Source organism: Pistacia vera, unplaced genomic scaffold, assembly GCF_008641045.1.
Source record: "Pistacia vera cultivar Batoury unplaced genomic scaffold, PisVer_v2 Contig174, whole genome shotgun sequence".
NCBI classification, from domain to species: domain Eukaryota; kingdom Viridiplantae; phylum Streptophyta; class Magnoliopsida; order Sapindales; family Anacardiaceae; genus Pistacia; species Pistacia vera.
In genome coordinates this window covers 1,188,204-1,206,807 of record NW_022195833.1, presented here as the reverse complement: position 1 = coordinate 1,206,807, position 18,604 = coordinate 1,188,204, and the positions used below count along the sequence as shown (strand labels likewise).

Here is an 18,604-nt window from a genome sequence, read left to right as displayed (position 1 = left end):
GCCTTGGGACAACCTAAGGTGGTAAAGCACTTAAGTATCTTAGACACTCCCTTATCTCTTCACTAAGAACTTCTTCCTCCTAGTCTCTAGAATTCATCAAACGTTCCTAAAGGCAGAATTGGGTAGTTCTCTTCAAATTCTGCTCTATACATGGTGTCGAAAATCAATCTTAAAACATAATCTAATTCAGATGGATGCTTCATAGACTTGAAAACATCAAATTCTACTTGCTCATCTTCTACCCTTAAGATCAACTTCCCTTGGTGGACTCTATCAATGTTCTACCCTGGGCCAGAAAAGGTCATCATAAAATTAAAGGTATTTCCCTATCTTCCTCCATGTCTAGCACTATGAATCTATGGAAAAATCAGTTTTCTACTAATCAGGACGTCTTCACTAACCCCCTAGGATATGTATCGATCGATCAGCTATTGGAGAGACACGGTGGTTAGCTTCACTTCTCCCAATCCAAGCTTCCTGTAGATGGAAAAATGCATTAAGTTAATACTAGCCCCAAATCACTAACACTTTATCAAAATAACAACTACCATAATACAGGGATAGTAAAAATCCCTGGATCTCGTATTTAGGTGGTAGTTTCTTCTGAATCACGCGTTGCATTCCTCCGTCAGCATACTTTCTCGGTTCCTCTCGAATTTTGTAAACTGCTTTACACGAGGATACTTGAAAATATATCAAGTAGAATATATTTATAAAGCAAAAGTAAATGGGCCCAAATTTTTCTTTTATTACATATGACATTATTATACAAAACAGGCCATTTACAAAAGGTGTTACAGTGTGCTATTACTCTTCGCTTGCTGACGCCCATCCAACCGCGTTCTCACCTAGATCCTGCAACCATAAGAAAACAATGGGGTGAGCACGAAATAATGCTTAGTAAGTATCCTCTACTCGACTGTCCCCGTAACCTCTCTCTCTAATTCTTTCCTTACAGTACTCATCTTTCGCACAACTCTCTCTACTTAACGGCTGTGTATGTCACGGCCTCATCTTATCGGAGGCATGGCTGGGTGGAGTTCACACAGCACCATCCCACTCTTCGTGACTTGGTGACTTCGTGACTTTCGTGTGAGATCACAAGCACCAACCCACTTTTCACAACTTTCGGGGGAGATACAAAGCACCAACCCCATCCTCATACCTATCGGTGGAGATCACAAAGCACCAACCGTTCTTAGTGCTCTTCTCATTCTCTCTACTCTTAGAGTAGTGTATTCATACAGTTCTCTACTCTTTCTCAAACAAATTCATAGTGTAGCTTAATGCTTAGAGTAGGTGAGTCACAAAGTTCTCTACTCTTTCTCAAGCTACTTCTCAAATGCACAATTAATGCATATGGATTTCATGCTCATTAATGCACTTAAGAAATACCAATAGGCAATGTTGCAATAAGTAAGGTTCTAACTCATTTCATGCTTCTCTTAGGCATTTCATCAAACAACCATGTGCATCTACAATCTCTCTCAACTACAACTCTATTTCTCTTTTTAACCACCAAAAATGGGAATAAACTCCCTTCCATGGGCATAACCCCAATCATAGAGGAACACTCCCAAAATATATATTCAATCTCATCCAACTTCATCTCAACTCATCACAACAAATACCATTCTCAACTTATTTTCTCAACAAGTAGACATATATCTCTACCAATTTCTCATAACATATATATAACATGCATACATCATTTCTACTAAATCTCTACTGAAGAGAATTCTCAAATCCAACTTGGATTGGGAATTACCCTTGTGAGGAAATAGCTTCTCTAATACTTCTCCTTTCCTTTGGTGGCTTGATTTCCTCTCTACAACTTTAAATAACAACCACCACTAAGACTTTAATCAAAACATAATAAATCCCCATCTAAAACAAGAATCCTTACCTTAGGATGTCTTAGATTAATTCTCTACAAGATCCAACTAAAAACTCTCAAAACTCCTTAAAGATTGAAGGAAGAATTGAGAGAAAATGGTGGGAGAGAATGGCGGTAGAAGAAGAATGAATGAAGGGTTTGCAATGACTTAAATCCTTTTAACTCAACTTATGGGCAAGCATTCCCATATTGCCCTTACTCTTCCTTGGGAATTCCATTTAATTCTTAAGTCATCACAATCACACCCCCACACCAACATATTTTTCATGAAATTTCCTTACCTTTTACTCCCTACTTTTCCCACTAATTAGGGGTAGAATGGTTAAATTGCCTTAGGAAGAAGTATCAAACTTCCATAAATTTCTCAGCCGACCCTCGCACCAAGAAAATTCATCGCCGCGGCGCACTCCAGCGACTGCACACGCGGGCTAAAACACAACTTCGCGCGGCGAAGCTTCTTTTTCGCCCCGCGAAGCCTGTACCCCTAAATTTCGCCATCTTCATAATTTTCAAGGCAAACACTTAACCAAACCACTACCTCCATTCAACTAAGGGCCACGAACACATATTAATAATAACCCGCTCAAATAAGAGCAAAATAAGAACATTAGCTACATCCTCAAGTGGAGCGTTACAAATTTCCTCTTGTGCGTGAGGATCTCCTTTAAAATTTCACATACTTCGGCATCTGTTCAGCATATCAACAAAGGAATATTAATATGTAAACTCTAAACATGTCAATGAACTTACCGAATTGCTTGTCGAGCTTCTGATTCTCAACCGTTGTGGGTATGGCAGATTGCCTGGCTCGACGAGGGTTTTCTGCTCAAATGTGTGCTCGTCACGGCCACCATTCATCAACGCGGCTAGTCCGAAACTTCTGACGAATTGGAGCATTCAACGCTTGTCGCGACCACCATTATCATAGGCGCTGATCAGCCTTCTTGCTGATGAGATTCTTTAAATTTTCACGATCATTGCGACAAAAATTCATCACCACGGCGATCATTCTTCTGCTCTCCTTCAAATCTTTCTCTTGTTCTGCTTCTGTTTTCCACCCTCTGAATTCTCCACATTCGTCCACTCCTCAAAGTGATTGCATGCTCTTGTTTCTGGGATTCTTCTCTGTATCACTCGGGAAAAACTCCTTGAACTCTTCCCGCTAATATGTTATGAATTTGCCCAATTTGGTCTCAAGGTTCCTAATAAGGCTGATTGATTTTGGACAGGGATGTCAGTCTTCTCAAACCTCTGCTCGTCTCTTCAATGATTTGTAAGTACATCTTCCAAAATTGATTTCTTCTCTTGAGTTTGATAACCACAAGGTGGCTTACAATCGTTGTTGTTACTCAAGAGAATCAGGATGATTCTGCCATGCTGGGGTATACTTGTTGGAATATGGATTCCTTGCCTTCTTTGGAAGTTGTTGACGTAATTGAAGTGTTCAGTTGTGCAAACGGACTTCGTCTTTGGCAATCTCTAATTTCACAAACTAAAGTAGGAGACTTGATAGCATTAACTTTGAGTGCATACCCAATTGTTGTTGAATAGTTAAACTTGAGAGGCCAAAGCTGTACTGTCTAAATCTAATTCATGAACTCCTGTTACTCTCCTGAAAAATTCCATTCCAAAGGCATCATATAGTTGTTGCTTGCCACACTTTTCTTAACTGTCAGATTGTTCTCTGCGATTTTAGGGTCTAAGGGATTAAGATCACCACCACCTTTTGAACGTAAGCTCTCCAAGACTAACAAAAACAAAACAAAATAAAAATTATTTTTGAGCAAATAAACAAATCAAATTAGCAACTAGATATTCGTATTGATATTGGTAGAAAAAAAAAATAGTTCCCCGGCAACGGCGCCAAAAACTGACAGCTATTCGCAAGTGTACGAAATCGTGCAGTAATAAAGCTCGGTAAACGAGTGTCGAATCCCAAGCCTACCTACCAAGTACCAAACTATTATATTCTTTGCTATTTGATTAAACTGAATTTTAAGAATGAATTTAATGAAAAAGTAACAAACTAAAAACTAAATAAATGCAAAATTTTATAAACAGTTTGATTAAAGATCAATGACTAAACCTAGGGCATAGATTTCGCACCAATTTAATCCTACCATTGACATTTCTTGTTACCCTAATTAAGCGTTTCTAAAAGTCAAATCCCCTAATATTCCACTAACTCTCTCTCGAGCAATTAGCAAATTAACCCTTAAGCCAACAACCCAAGTTATCTCTAAGTTTGGATTTAGGAGCGAGAGATCATTAATTTCTATAGAATTTCCCGAAGCCTCACAGATCGCGGTAACCTATCTCTAGCGTTCGCTCAATCTATGGTTTTATACCAAGACAAATCAGGTTTCATCTCTCGATCTCAACCCAATCCATGATATCTTCAACTCTCGCCCTTGAGAATTGAAAGCATTACACACGATAATAAACTTAGATTCATTCTCAATAAAAATCAACATCACATCAATACATGTTCATAAATTGGACTACATCTTTAGCCCTGGAAAAGAAATTAGTTTCATAATGAAAATAACAAAATCCATCATTCTATTCAATGACATCAGTTCAAGAAAGAAAAGATAAAAACTTCTCATCGGTGAACGAGAGCTCCTAGGATCCCGATCTCCAACTGGTACCGCTCTTCTTCCTCCTTCAAAAGCCTTTAATTTCTTAAAAAACTCTCTTTATAATCCCTCGGGTTCTTGGTCGTGCTTAGGAAAAATTTAGAAACTTAGCCTATTCAGATTCAGATTAGGGTATGAATAACACAACCCGTGACCCATCACCGCGGCGGTAAGAATGTGTCACCGCACAATCGTTCTTTCTATCCAAAGCATCCGTAAACTTCGAATTGGATAAAGTCTCAAACACAACTTGTAGCTCTCTGATAAGCTTTCCAACGCCACCAAAATCGTCAAATTCCGACTTTGATAGCGCAAGTTATGACAGAAACATCGAGGCATACTCATGATGAGAATTTTCAGATTTTCCGTAACATCTTCGACGTGCCACACTCCCTCATTTCGACCCTGATTCTTGTGCCGTTTGTTCCTACGCGTCATGAATCCTATCGCAATCATTTTTTTCCCTTTAACACCATGTTTGGCCTGAAAACACTCAACATGCACCCGTGATCCCATAAGGTATTTATGAAACAAATAATCCAATCCACACTTTAACACATTTTCCATAAATAACCTATTAAATCACTAACAAATATAGACATTCAAGCTCTTATCAGAATTCACAAACAAAAACTCAGCCACAGAAAAGAAAGCCAATATTGCCACTTAATTTTATTCATTTCATTTCCAGTATTACAGCTTTAAACTTGGAAATTAAGTACTGCGCATTATAACATAACATAAACATTTTATTGTATATACGTTAGCTATATATATCAATTATAATTGGTTGCTAATATATATAATTATGCTGCTGATGGTGCGTTCCTATGGTGAACCACATCCCTTCTTCATCCTCCTTCAGGGCTTCCATCACAGCTTCCAAGCTTTTCATTGTTGCCAGGCACTGCTATTAATGTTCTGTGTAATCAAGAGACTCATCCCGTAAATATCCCACCATTTTTGCACAAGAATTTTTAGTCTTCCCTGTCCATGTTCTCTTCTTTCCTTGAACCTCCATGGCTTCGATCCCTACAATTATAACGTTGTTATATAAGTCAATTACACTAAGACTATTTTTCATTAATTAAGAAATTAACACTTACTGCAGCACAATAGTGGACGACTTTCAATTGTCTAGAGTGTCTACATTCTCAGGTGGCGCCACAGCATAGCCAGAACAAGGTTGTAAATGGGAGGGATTGGCTTGTAGATTTCCCTGAAGTACATGTTAGAAAGTCCTGCAAATATAATTAATTCAGTTAATTCTAATGTTTCAGCTATCATGTTAAATATAGAGTTATTAATTAATAATTAATTAACCTGCTCAGCAAATGAAGTCGAGGAGTGACTTTGACGGTATCCAGGAGGTCAAAGTAAGTCAAAAATGAGGCTCAAACCAAACATGCCGCATGGAAGTAGAGAGGAGGAGGGGACCCATCTCCGCTGGCCACTGAACCTTCTCCGCACTGCTGGCAGTAACCGATCTTGTACTGAGCTGAATCACTCCATGTCTTCTCACAGAAACAGTCCATAACAGCAAAAGTAGCGTCCGGTGCATCAAAAAGGTGATCAATATTGTCAAAACTTGTATGTCACCGTCCAAATATATCATCTTCTCATACTCCACAAACTACAAAACAAAACAAGAGTATAATTTTAATGGTGAGACACATGCCGCCACCACGTGACACTATTTCCAGTTTTGAATATGCCACGTTAAGATTACACCAACATGTGAAAAAGGGTTTAGAGTTTTGATATTTTTACCTCCCAAATGCGAAGTTTAGAGTAGTTGTGAACATAAGTAAGCCATGGCGATCGTTCTGGTTCTCAGGAGGATAAACCGGCTCATCTCACGAACATACAGCCCTGAGACTCGAGGATTTGGCGGTGATCCTCGGGAACATCAGGCAAAAATAGCAACAACAAGAGGGTAGGCAGAGTTAGCCTTTCTTAACCCTTGGCTAACCCACCACAACCTTTCACATAATCTCCATTGCCGGCCAGAACGTAACATAAGCCCCTCTTTCGGCCTCTCTGTCGACTCTGTGGTGGGAGAGGTAGTGTTTTGGTGGTTATCTCAGTTAGGAGACATGATTAAATCTATAAAGAGAAGAACTAAAAGAGCGAAGAACAAGATTGTTTGTTGTGCTGAATGATGAAATATGTGAAGCGTTAAAGTCCTTTATATAGCTCGAAAGAAAGGGTAGTTGTGGGGAATTGTATAATTTTGTAATCTACTTTCTAAAACTTCTAAACGTGGCGTATCAATGATACAGTGTCACATCTGTGAGGATGTTACACTTGCCAGTTTCCATAGCAATACACATAAGAAAGGTGGCTTCCTTTCTGAAACGAGAGGGATCCATACATGCAAACTTCACTTCACCAGTTTGATACAGGGAGGATTGATCAACGGTGGGGAGAAGGGCCATCTAAGTTTGAATAAATTCTATGATTTGTCAAGGACGTGATTGGTTTTTGAATGTAATCCTATCAACTTTGCAGGCTAGTCGGTCGTGTGATAACTCATGAGAAGGAGAAAATAATTAGTAATAGAATAGAACAAAGTTGAGAAGATTCATGCACGTCCCCATTTGATTCAAGTGGGGCCAAAAAGAAAAACTCAGATCAAGTGGATTAACACGTGGCAAGATCTCGTGCTTCATCATTCACGAATTGGGTGAATCATTTGGCCTTTCTTGGGAATAGTAAACTAAGTTGGAAATTAATGTTTAGGTCAAATAATGGCATTGAGCTTTATACACGTAAAAAGTACACCTAATTATAATTAAAGGAAATATGAACAAGTTCGGGTTGGTTTAATACTCAGAAGACAATCCCACGGTTGCGACCCTCCAGATAAATCATGAGCAAAAGAGATATTTGTCTTTGATTAGGCTCATATTAAATGGTAATCATGGATATTAATCTATTTATATATTAATATAAAGATTTGGTTCAATTCTTTAAGGGTAAGTTGATATTTTAACATATACTTTAGTAGTCTTAATATGTACATAAATCTTCCAAGCCTTAATGAAATCAACAGAGCCGAAAGAGGTGTTCAAAGTTTACACAAACAGATTGAGAATAAGGTGGCCGTTGATCTCTCTGATTGGAGATCCAAAAGATGGAACAGTTTATTTATATATAAAGATAATTGAGAAAAAATGTTCACCACACGGGTCAAACCTAGAACTGTACAGGATGCCTGCATATAATTATTGTCCAATTTCAATCATTTAGCAGCCATCAAATTAAGCTTTCAAAAGTGGACTTGATGAATGAATGTTCTTGTAAAGAGATGAAGACAGTCCCTGTCGTTTATACACCTTGGCACACACACTACCACTAGGTTACAACACACTGTTTCTATAAACCCGAATCAATAGTAAATGACAAAACTATATTATAAAGACAAAAAAAATGATATTTTTATGTATAAAAAAAGCAATTTAATAAGGAGATGAGATGATGATGATGATGATAAATTGATTAAAAATTTTGTATACGAAATAATATGTTGAAATACTGCATACATGCACATATTCATAAAATTAGGAAAGAGAACAAAAAGAAAGGTGGAGTTGCTTTTTATTAAATTGTGAAAGTCATTTTCTAATTTATATATTCTTATTCGAATGAAGTTGTTCACGTATATACGAGTGGTGTGAAGAGTCTTATTCGAATAAATTGTTCACTATATACGTATATATTGGATTTTAAGTACGTTACCTCCATTGGTTGTGTCTTGTCATTAGTTATTCTAGGTCTTGATTCTGAACTTTAGGAAGAGTACTGCTATTACCTGAAGCTGTGCACCCAAATGAAACCCACCACTTTGACTGAAATTTCTGGCTTCACGATGTTGTGGTTAACATTCGCTTGTTGCTTCCTTCATCATCTGAATTCTCCTCCCAGTTCATCTTGAAGCTCTTTTATTTCCTTTAGCAAATCCTTTATAAAGTCGATTGTATATATATAAAATTCATAAAAGATAACAAACATAGTATTCATTCATCGTAATTTATTAAACATGTTTTCTTTTAATTGTTAGAAATATTTATTTGTTGGATTTTCTTGGTTATGAAAAGCCTTTAAATACCACATTTACGATTTGATATTATAAATGTCATATTTAACATCAACTGATGAGCAGTAGCAGATCCAATTAATGACTTGTGGAGACTTGAGTCCCCACTCAATTTTTGAAAAAAGTTAGGTCTTATATTTATTTAAATTTTACACTTATTATGAGATTTTGGGAACAGCCTCCACGGTTAGTTTTGATTTTATTTTTGTAAAACCCTATTTTTAATCCTAGTATATATATTTTATATTTTTTGTGATTTTTATTTTTATGCAAGAGGATTGGTTAGTTTTTAAAAGTTTTATTATGAGTGAAAATGAAAGGAATAAGAACTGTTGGGTTTGCATTTAACTGATGGGAGAAATCTGAGCATTTTTACATCACAAAGCTAATGTGGTGAGGTCATGGTGAGAATAAGAGAATCTTGGACAGTTTCATAATTCGAAGAAGTTGTTTTATATATAAACTGGGTTGTTTGTCAAAAATAAAGAAAAAGAGAGAAAAACCTATAAAGAAGAAAGGAAGAAGAAGCAAAGGAAAAGGAAGAAGAGAAGAGAGGGAAGAATGGGTTTGGTCAGTTTTATCTATTAGTTTTTTCTGTACTTGAGTTGATGGTACTTGAAAACCAGATTGAGATTTATATTATTAACATACGTTCTTGTGATAAATTTGCTGAGTTATAAGGAATTTGTGATTTGGTTAAGAATTTAGTTCGGTTTAAAAAAGAAATTTTGCATACGTTGGTGTACAAGCTTGTGAAAGTTGCATTGGTTTTATCAGTTGCGACTGCGACTGTTGAAAATGTTTTTTCTATAATAAATCTTGTGAAAAATCGGTTATGCAATCGAATGGGAGATCAATGGATGAATGATTGCTTGATCATCTATATTGAGAAAGATGTATTTGATATAATTGACAATGAGATGATTATCCAACGTTTTCAAAATAGGAAAACTAGTTCAGGACAATTGTAGGAAAATTGTTTTATTTTTACAACAATTGTGTTTTTCTTAAGGTATTTATTTGTATTTTATAATTTTTAATTGAAGCTCATTGTAATAAAAAAAAAAAAAGTGTATTTTTTTTTTTTTTTTTGTTTACATTTTGCCCCCATTGTGAGATCCGCCACTGCTGATGAAGCTATTTATTTCTTCATAAAACTCCTACTTGACCGTTGGAATAACATGGAGAGTTGACGGATATGTTATCTGCTTTAATTCCCCTGCCCGTGCTGAGTCATGTCCTCCTCAGCGGCGTAGGTTCAGGTGCTCAAGTTTATCTGAGGAGGCGCGAAGTAGACTTAAGAGCCTGTTAGAAGGCAATTGATCGAGTATACCAATTATTTCATACACTATTTACCGATTAAAGTTGAGAAATGATTGTTATCTGTCTAAAGGCTGTTTCAGATGGTTCATTAAAAAAAAAAAAAAAAAAAAAAAAAGCCAGCCCGCAGTTTTGCATATGTAGGAGAGAGAACGCTAGGCTTGTGGAATTTTTCTTATTTCAATGAATTTGGGTCTCTGCAATAACCCACCCATATTTGTTTCCTAACACGTGATTTGTATATAAACTAACACTATCGCAAATATGCTTTAATGAAAGTCTATATGAACTATAGTTACCTTCATAGCGTAGTTTATATTTATAATTTAATTTAGGGAAAAATAAAAAAAATAAGTTTTATAAAAAAAAAAAAAAGGAAAACCGGTTCGGTGAACACCTCTAGTTATTATCATCCCATGAAATATAATTCACTTGATACAGTTATTATTTATTCTTAAATAAATAATTAAAATTTTTAATTTACATTATTATTCTTTATTTATTAAACCACTTGAAACTTGTAAATAAAATGATAACGTGACCATATAAATCATTTACATGTAAATAAAATGATGATGTATATAGCAACGGCATAACAAACTTGAAACTTGCTACCATTATGGAGAAATTGATCATCGAAGAAGTTGCAATACTAAATCAGTGGATCATCTTAAAATATATTACAAATTTCACATGTATCATGAAATTTAGTAACATTGAATATGTAAATAAAGTGTCGATGTGTTAAATAATATATATTTTATGTAAATAAAGTGATGACGTGTTGAATGATATAACTACGCCACGTATGGTGATACTTGGAACGTGAAATTTGATATTATCTTGGTATAATTGAAAATAGAAAAACAGTTTTAACACTTTCACTGTAAACTGTGATATTCTATAATCTAAAGCCATATCTGTCAATATATTTTGATGCTTATCTTCACAAATAAGACTCCCTCTTGATCTATTACATAAAGGTCTCCCTATAGCAATAATTCTCCAAAAAGCACAAAAATGGCTTCTTTCAAACGCTACTTCTTTCTGGCTTCAATTCTACTGGGGATGCTATTCGTTGCACCTTCATTAGAAAGGCTAAATGTGAAGGTGACAAAGGGTGTTATTAATGATATTTGTTCCAAGACACAGAATCCTTCTTTCTGCTTGGGGGTTCTTAATCAAGCTCCTGGAGCAAGTACTGCAGATCTTCCAGGTCTAGCCAAAATCACTATTGACTTGGCAACTTCTAATGCTACAGAAACTCTTCAAATAATTCAATCATTAGTCCCAAAAACAACTAATACTAAACTTAAGGAGGGATACGCAACTTGCTCTGAGCATTATGATAATGCCATTGGTGACCTTGGTGATGCTCAACAACACTTGAACACTGGTGATCCAATGGGTGTCAATTTATCAGCTTCAGCTTCCATGGATGAAGCCGGCGATTGTGATGATGAATTAAAAGGGCTCCCAGCGGATCCTTCAGTCCTGAAGGGCAACCAGGATCTAAATAACATTTGTAGTATTATTTTGGTTATTGCTAACCTTATACCCTGATGAAACGTGTTTGTTTCTAACAAATTGCTTTAGTCACAGTGGCAGATGTATCCATCAAGTATGGATTTCAACACAGATTCTAATTTAATAAAGTTTTAAGAGCAGTTTGCAGTCAATAACTTCAAATATTTTTTTCTCTATTAACATTATATGCAGACTCCACCTAGTCATTCACTTAGCAGTAAAATTTTTGGAGTATTACCCATATGATCATTGATCCTAGAGAGAAGCACATTGTGTTCACCAGAATAAGTTAATATCTCAACAACACATTGGATCAGCATCAGCCTTAAATATGAATAACTTTGGAGAGCAAAAGTGTAAGCAAGCATATATTTATTGAACATATGGATAATAAGGGGCCCAGATGACCAATATCTTTCATCAACATAGTTCAATTTATAATCTAAAAACATTCCAAAAGCTATAATGTGAAAAGAAACAGACAGAATGTGAGGGTATCCAATTATTCTCTTATATTTAGATTTACAGCATAATGTATTTCACCATCATCAGCATTACATTTATATGATTCTCCAATCTTATTCAAGATGATGGACCTAATATCCAGAGATAACAAAAGCAATACAGTTGATGACTGAATTACCAGTACAATTCAGGAACGCAAAGTAGTAGGTTTGTAGTCTATCACAAGAACTTTATCCAAATGGGACAGGAACAAGTTTGCAAATTCAACATGCGCAGGATGAGCTACATACTCTGCAACACCCTCTGTGCTCTCAAAGGTAGATTCAAAGATATGAGTGAAACCTTGATGCAGATTCTCAATACTCACATCCGTGCCCCTGTTGCAACACATAACAAAATGGCAAAAGGGTCAATCTTTTTGAACTCAGGCACCAAAACCACACTAAATTATTGTTTTAAACATCGCCATTTTCCAGAAATTGTGTAGATCCAGAGAAGTATATTATAAGCGTAATTTGTTAAACAGCTATAAGGGCAGCAATACTACTATCCAATGAGCCACCAGGTCTCAAGCTTTGCATCAAAACCTGCTTATGTAAAGGTTAAGAGACAAATAACTCGAGGTTTGGTAAATTCTTCACAGAATGTAAAGTGCACTGCTTTTGAATCCCAGAAAGAGTATTCTAATCTTTCAATAAGGCGCCATCAAAAACACCAAAGCAGGATTATCCAAAACTCAAAAACCACATAACCCATAAAAACAATAAGCTAAACAAGATCGCATATTGAGTGTTTATCATATTACCATTGAAAAGACTTCATGGGTTCGATGAGTTTGACGAGATTAGCATAGCCTTTGATGAGCTGATCAATTTGATCTGATTTTACCTCGTCTTTGAACCTAGCGAGTAACACGTGCTTCACCACTCCTTTAGCCTCTTCCATTTCCAAAACTCTCTGGCGCTCTAAATCTCGCTACCTTTGTCGCTCCTATACGGATATTTTCAGCCCAACTCACCCCGAACATATTTTTATTCATACATATATAGATGTATGACTTGTCATACATCTTGTAATATAAGAAAAGACTTGACGTTTCAAGATAATTTATTTGAACGACTTATGGAACACAGTGCTTAGTGCATTAAAAATAAATAAATTTCTCAAGGATAATATTAGGTGTAAATGATTTGGTGTAGAAATGGTAGGTGGGACGTGGACATTATTTTAAGGTCCAAAAGTTATTCGAATCTCTCAAACGCATTAAAAAAAAAAAAAAAATAGCGTCACAATCCAATCTAAAAAGATGATGAAGAATAACAAAACCAAAATATGGGAACAGCCTTAATAATACACAATAATGCCAGTTAAAAAAAGAACCCGTTGATGTAATCCAACGACTCATAAACCTTGCAAATATATATTATATGATTTCTTCAACAACATCTTTTATGTCTTCTTTGTTCATCCTGAATACAAGATCCTTAGGTATAAGTAACCCTAATAGTTAAAAGGTTTATCATCTGGTCACAAAAAGAGAGGTAGTAATCTTTTTTGTAATGCATGTATTGGATTACTTAAGGAACTTAATTTGAGGAAATTCTTTATTAAATTATAATGATTGTTGGGGATAAAATGACCCTAGCCCAAATCAATAAAGTCTGACTAGAAAGCTCAAAATAAACGGGTCATGGAAATCCCAACAAGGGTCTAGAATTTATAAAATATTGAAAATGGGCCAGATTAAGGATTTGGGATGTCTGTGGCCCAAACCCGAGAAGTCTGTCCCAAGGGAAAGCGGTCCAAGCTGATAAATCATTTTCATTAACTTTCTCTAGACAGCTCGTAATTAATTAAACGAAACCCATTACGAGTTACCACGTCGTGTTTGTGAGAGAGAGTTAATAAGAAGCGTTTTTCAACGTAATATTACCCATCAATTAAGTGGAGTAAGTGACAGGACACATGGCACACAAGAAGACGATGATCGTCAACCACCTATGATATGTTTGCTTCCAATTATAAGATAACTTCCACTCCCTATTTCTTAGGAGATTAACTTCTCACTATCTCATCGTTCCAATTAAGAACATGACCACTAGCCACCATGCTTGGCACCACGATGCCACCAGAATTCATGGCCAAACAGCCCTATAAACACTCCACATGATCTCAAAGGATGAGATTATATAAACTCCCCCAAGGGGGCTAAGGGTAAAAGACTTAGTTCTAAAGAATCACGAATTACATAATTTTTTCTCTCTGTTTTACTACTCTTTTTATTTTATTTTATTTTATTGTGTATATGACTTAAGCATCGGAGGGGCTCAGCTAAGTGTAAAAGACTTAGTTCTAAAGAGTCACAAATTTCATCATTTTTTCTCTCCGTTTTGTTACCTTTTTTTATTTCATATTGTTAAGGTCAAAAAATGTCATCGGTCTCAATAGACCCAAAAACGAAAACACCTTTAACGGAGCTCAGAGCAATGACTCAATTCTGATTGGGCCCACCACAAAATCCATTTATTGGGTTCGCTCATTACACCTACCAAGTTATTCACTGATTAAACCCAATCAATGCGGCCCCAATTTACTTAGGCCTCATCGTCAATCCATTTGGGCCCAGGTCCATTGATCCAAGATCACCTATTGGACCTACGGTTTACTTAAACCTCAACGGTGAGAACTGGGGGTTTTAAGGTGTAATATTGAATGAATTGTGAGAGGGTAGGCCTCTGCTTATATAGCAGTTGTAGGATCTTCGAATCCTAGTAGGACTATGAGTCTTTGGTGGTTGAGGTTTAGTGAATAGGAAAGTTGTTAATTCCCTTACCTTAGTAGAAAAGGGAGTCCTATTCAGTCTAAGATACAGATCCTAGATGAATTATGATAATAATGGATCTCTTCGGAAGAATTCGGATAGTACCAAAATTGGAAGTAGTTCGCGATTCTGTTTCCTGAAGTGGTGGAACCAAAATCGAAACCGCACAGTGCCAATTTCACCAAATTTTGAATCAGAACTGACACCTCGATAGAGATGGCAATGGGTAGGCCCCCATGACCAGGCCCAGGCCCGGACCCATTAAGGGGATGGCAGGTAATGCCTAGGCTCGGTCCGACAGGCTTTTTATAACTCCTAGTCCCAACCCATGTTAATTTCTACAATTTATTTTCTCATTGGCAATCTTTGATATATATTTCTTTGTCATTCATATTAACTTAATTAATAGTATCTCTTGCTCTAATCCCATATTTTTTGCATGCATAGATTAATATGATGGGCAGTAGATCTTGAGTTTGACTAAAATCGCAATTAATTATTATTATAAATTCGTTTCAAAATCATAATCAAATAAAATAAAATTCTAATTATTTTTTTTTAATGATAACTTAAACACTGAATGACATTTTTATTTTATTTATTTGGAAAATAAATGGAATGCAATTTAACATCATCAAATAAAATTTCATTCTTGGACGAAGATAGGACTAAACTTTAATTTTGATAATTCATAATTGCAATTTATCATTGAAATTAATTAATTGAAGAATGACGAGTATCAATTTGTTGCTTCTAGGGAGAGGAAATTGCATGATGAAGCGCCGTTTTATGTCCGTACAAACCAGTCATGCAAATGCAAGAAGCTGTGTATCCATCAATGCATACGTAAACAGATTTCCATAAGATTTTATCGGCTAATTAACTAGAATAATTTTCTTACCAACTTGACTTCATTTGTGAATCTGTACTTTAAACCGTAATATTATTTGAAAGAGAAAAAAAAAAGAATATATATATATTAGTCCAAAGAAATTCATTTCCTTAAATATATTTAGTTTTTATTTCGATGAGATATTTTCCCTACTTGACATACTTAAACGGAAGTTTATATCTTACCCCCCTCGAAATTTAAATCTTAATCGGAAGTTTAGAATCCCTAAACACATGTTGGGGAAGTATTATTTTGGCAGGATTTATTTGAGATTAGTAATTAATTAAAAAACATATGATTCTATTTGGCCGAGCTTATGAAAATTAGCATCTGTCGCGAGCCTGTTCACTAGTTTTTTTTTTGGGTTTCTTTGTTGCGATTAGAGTGGTAATTGTTAGAGTTGATTGAACGGAGATTTGGAGTACTCTAAGGTTGAGGATTGTTTTTGAAGTGATTTTGTGTTGATTGATTGAACCCCCTAGCCGTTTTCCATACCGCCGACGACTCACCAACCTTTCCCCTGCACTTTGCCCACTAGGTGTCGAAGTATTGTGGCAACGAACACCCAACCTTACGTGCACAACATTGTGAGTCCAAAACATAGTTATGGTTAAAACAATGTCGTACAAAACTGATTCAAAAGAGAAGAGAAGAGATTACTTACTGTAGCCAAAATGCCAAATGCAGCAGCTGATTTATCTTCAATTAGGTGCTTAAGTGAGAGAAGAGAAAAAGATCTTGATTGTACCTGAGCTCCCAAATTCGATTTACTGGCCGGTTTTAGTGACAAGAAGTGATTTTGGAAGGAATTAGGGATTTAGAGTAACTTTTTTTTTTTTTTTCACGGGGACTCGTGGGTATACCCGGCCCACCCGCCAAAAAAAAAGGGTAGATCCAAGTAAAATAAAAAGGGGTCTATAATGGTAGACCCGTACCCTATATTATTTTGATGGGTATGAGTTCACCCACAGGTATGGACCCATTTTGCCAGGTGATATGTAGGACTAAAGAGCATCTCCAAATGACTCTTTATATGACCTAAACTTTTTATTATAAAGAGTCTATCCATAAAAACAAGAGTGCAACATACTCTTTATCTTTAAAATATAAATTAGATAGTGAGTTTGACTCTCCACATTTAAAGAGTCAAATTTCACTCTCTATCCTAATTTTAATTAATAAACAGCAAGTTCCTATGCATTTTATTTATTAATTCTCTCTCCCATTAAATCTCTTTCTTAATAAATCACTTTCTTAAAAATAAAGAGCATATTCATTAAATTTAAAGAGTCTATTGGATTTGAATAAAAATTATGTTCTTTATATTTAAAAATTAATAAAAATGCTCTTTATTTATATGAAATATGTTTTTCAAAATAAAGAGCACTATTGAAGATGCTCTAATTAAGGTAAGCCTTTGTATGGTTTTACAAACCATGCGGGACTTTCACAAAGCTGACAAAAAGGAGTCTATTTCTAACATATACAAATTTTTAAATACTCAAATATAATCTAAGGATACTACACACTCATAATTTCACCAAAATGTTTGAAAGAAAAAAGCGAGAAAATTGAATTTAATTAGGTATAGTCCTTGTGTAGAAAAGTTTATATTTAACAAAATTTTGGTTGGTTTTACAAATTACAAACCTTATGTTATAAATCCACTGAACTTTGAAGAATAAAACATCTTGATATTTGATTTGCATGTAACAAAGAAACATATAAATAATTAAATTAATATCATAAGGTATTGAAAACTTTCCTAATTACATTACTTTTTAGTTGTTCCTTATAAGTTTTCCAAAGGAAATTTGGTCTTGAAATGATTGAAGTTTTGCGATAGTGATTATATTTAAGTATTGAACTAATTTCTATTTTTGCATGATTTCTTTTATTTGATTATCGATATTTTCCCAAGATAATAATTTATTTCCTATTTGACGTTTATACTAAGATATTTTTTTGCCATATATTTGGCTTGGCATTACCTTTGATGGCATCATATAATAAAACACCAGGATGGTGGTCCAGTTATATAAGGGAATGTGGATAATATTATACTTGATATATGATGTATACACACAGTCTCTACTTAATCAATATCAAAAAATTCTTACAGCTTTTCTCCTTTTAATTATTCTTTTGAGTTTCTGATCCGAATATGCATCTTTGCTTTCTCTTTAGCTTTCACAACATATGATATATGATTCTCTGAGACCACGATAATTTTCCCAAGAATTTGACAGGCTATTCGCAAGTGTACGAAATCGTGCAAGTAATAAAGCTCGAGTAAACGATTGTCGAATCTCAAGGGAACTACCTACCAAGTACCAAACTATTATATTCTATTGCTATTTGATTAAACTGAATTTTAAGAATGAATTTAATGAAAAAGTAAACAAACTAAAAACTAAATAAATGCAAAATTTTATAAATACTTTGATATAAAGATCAATATGACTAAACCTAGGGCATAGATTTCGCACCAATTTAATCCTATGCATTGACATTTGTTGTTAACCTAATTAAGCGTATTTTAAAAGCCAAATCTCCTAATATTCCACTAACTCTCTCTCGAGAAATTAGCAAATTAACTCTTAAGCAACAACCCAAGTTATCTCTAAGTTGGATTTAGGAGCTGAGAGATCATTAAGTTCTATAGAATTTCCCGGAGCCTCACAGATCGCGGTAACCTATTTCTAGCGTTCGCTCAATCTATGGTTTTATTACCTAAGACAAATCAGGTTTCATCTCTCGATCTCAACCCAATCCATGATATCATTTAACTCTCGGGCCCTTGAGAATTGAAAGCATTACACACGATAATAAAACTTAGAATTCATGCTCAATAAAAATCAACATCGACATCAATACATGTTCATAAATTGGGCTATATCTGTAGCCCTAGAAAAAAGAATTAGTTCATAATGAAAATAACAAA

At 35.1% G+C, this 18,604-nt stretch overlaps 2 protein-coding genes and 1 pseudogene across 2 annotated transcripts; 1 reads left to right on the top strand and 2 right to left on the bottom strand.

Annotated features, from left to right (window-relative positions):
* Window positions 1-5,427: 5,427 nt before the first annotated feature.
* Window positions 5,428-6,974, bottom strand: LOC116126019 (annotated as a pseudogene).
* Window positions 6,975-10,975: 4,001 nt separating this feature from the next.
* On the top strand, window positions 10,976-11,518 carry LOC116126018 (pectinesterase inhibitor-like). The gene has a single exon (XM_031411714.1). It carries the CDS (start codon window positions 10,976-10,978, stop codon window positions 11,516-11,518), a length of 543 nt encoding a protein of 180 aa, XP_031267574.1.
* A 322-nt stretch (window positions 11,519-11,840) lies between these two features.
* LOC116126073 (stress-response A/B barrel domain-containing protein HS1-like) lies at window positions 11,841-12,949 on the bottom strand. The gene is made up of 2 exons (XM_031411782.1): window positions 12,753-12,949; window positions 11,841-12,324 (listed from the first exon to the last, which is right to left on the bottom strand). Exons 1-2 carry the CDS (start codon window positions 12,890-12,892, stop codon window positions 12,135-12,137), a joined length of 330 nt encoding a protein of 109 aa, XP_031267642.1. The 5' UTR covers window positions 12,893-12,949; the 3' UTR covers window positions 11,841-12,134.
* Between the last annotated feature and the right edge of the window lie 5,655 nt (window positions 12,950-18,604).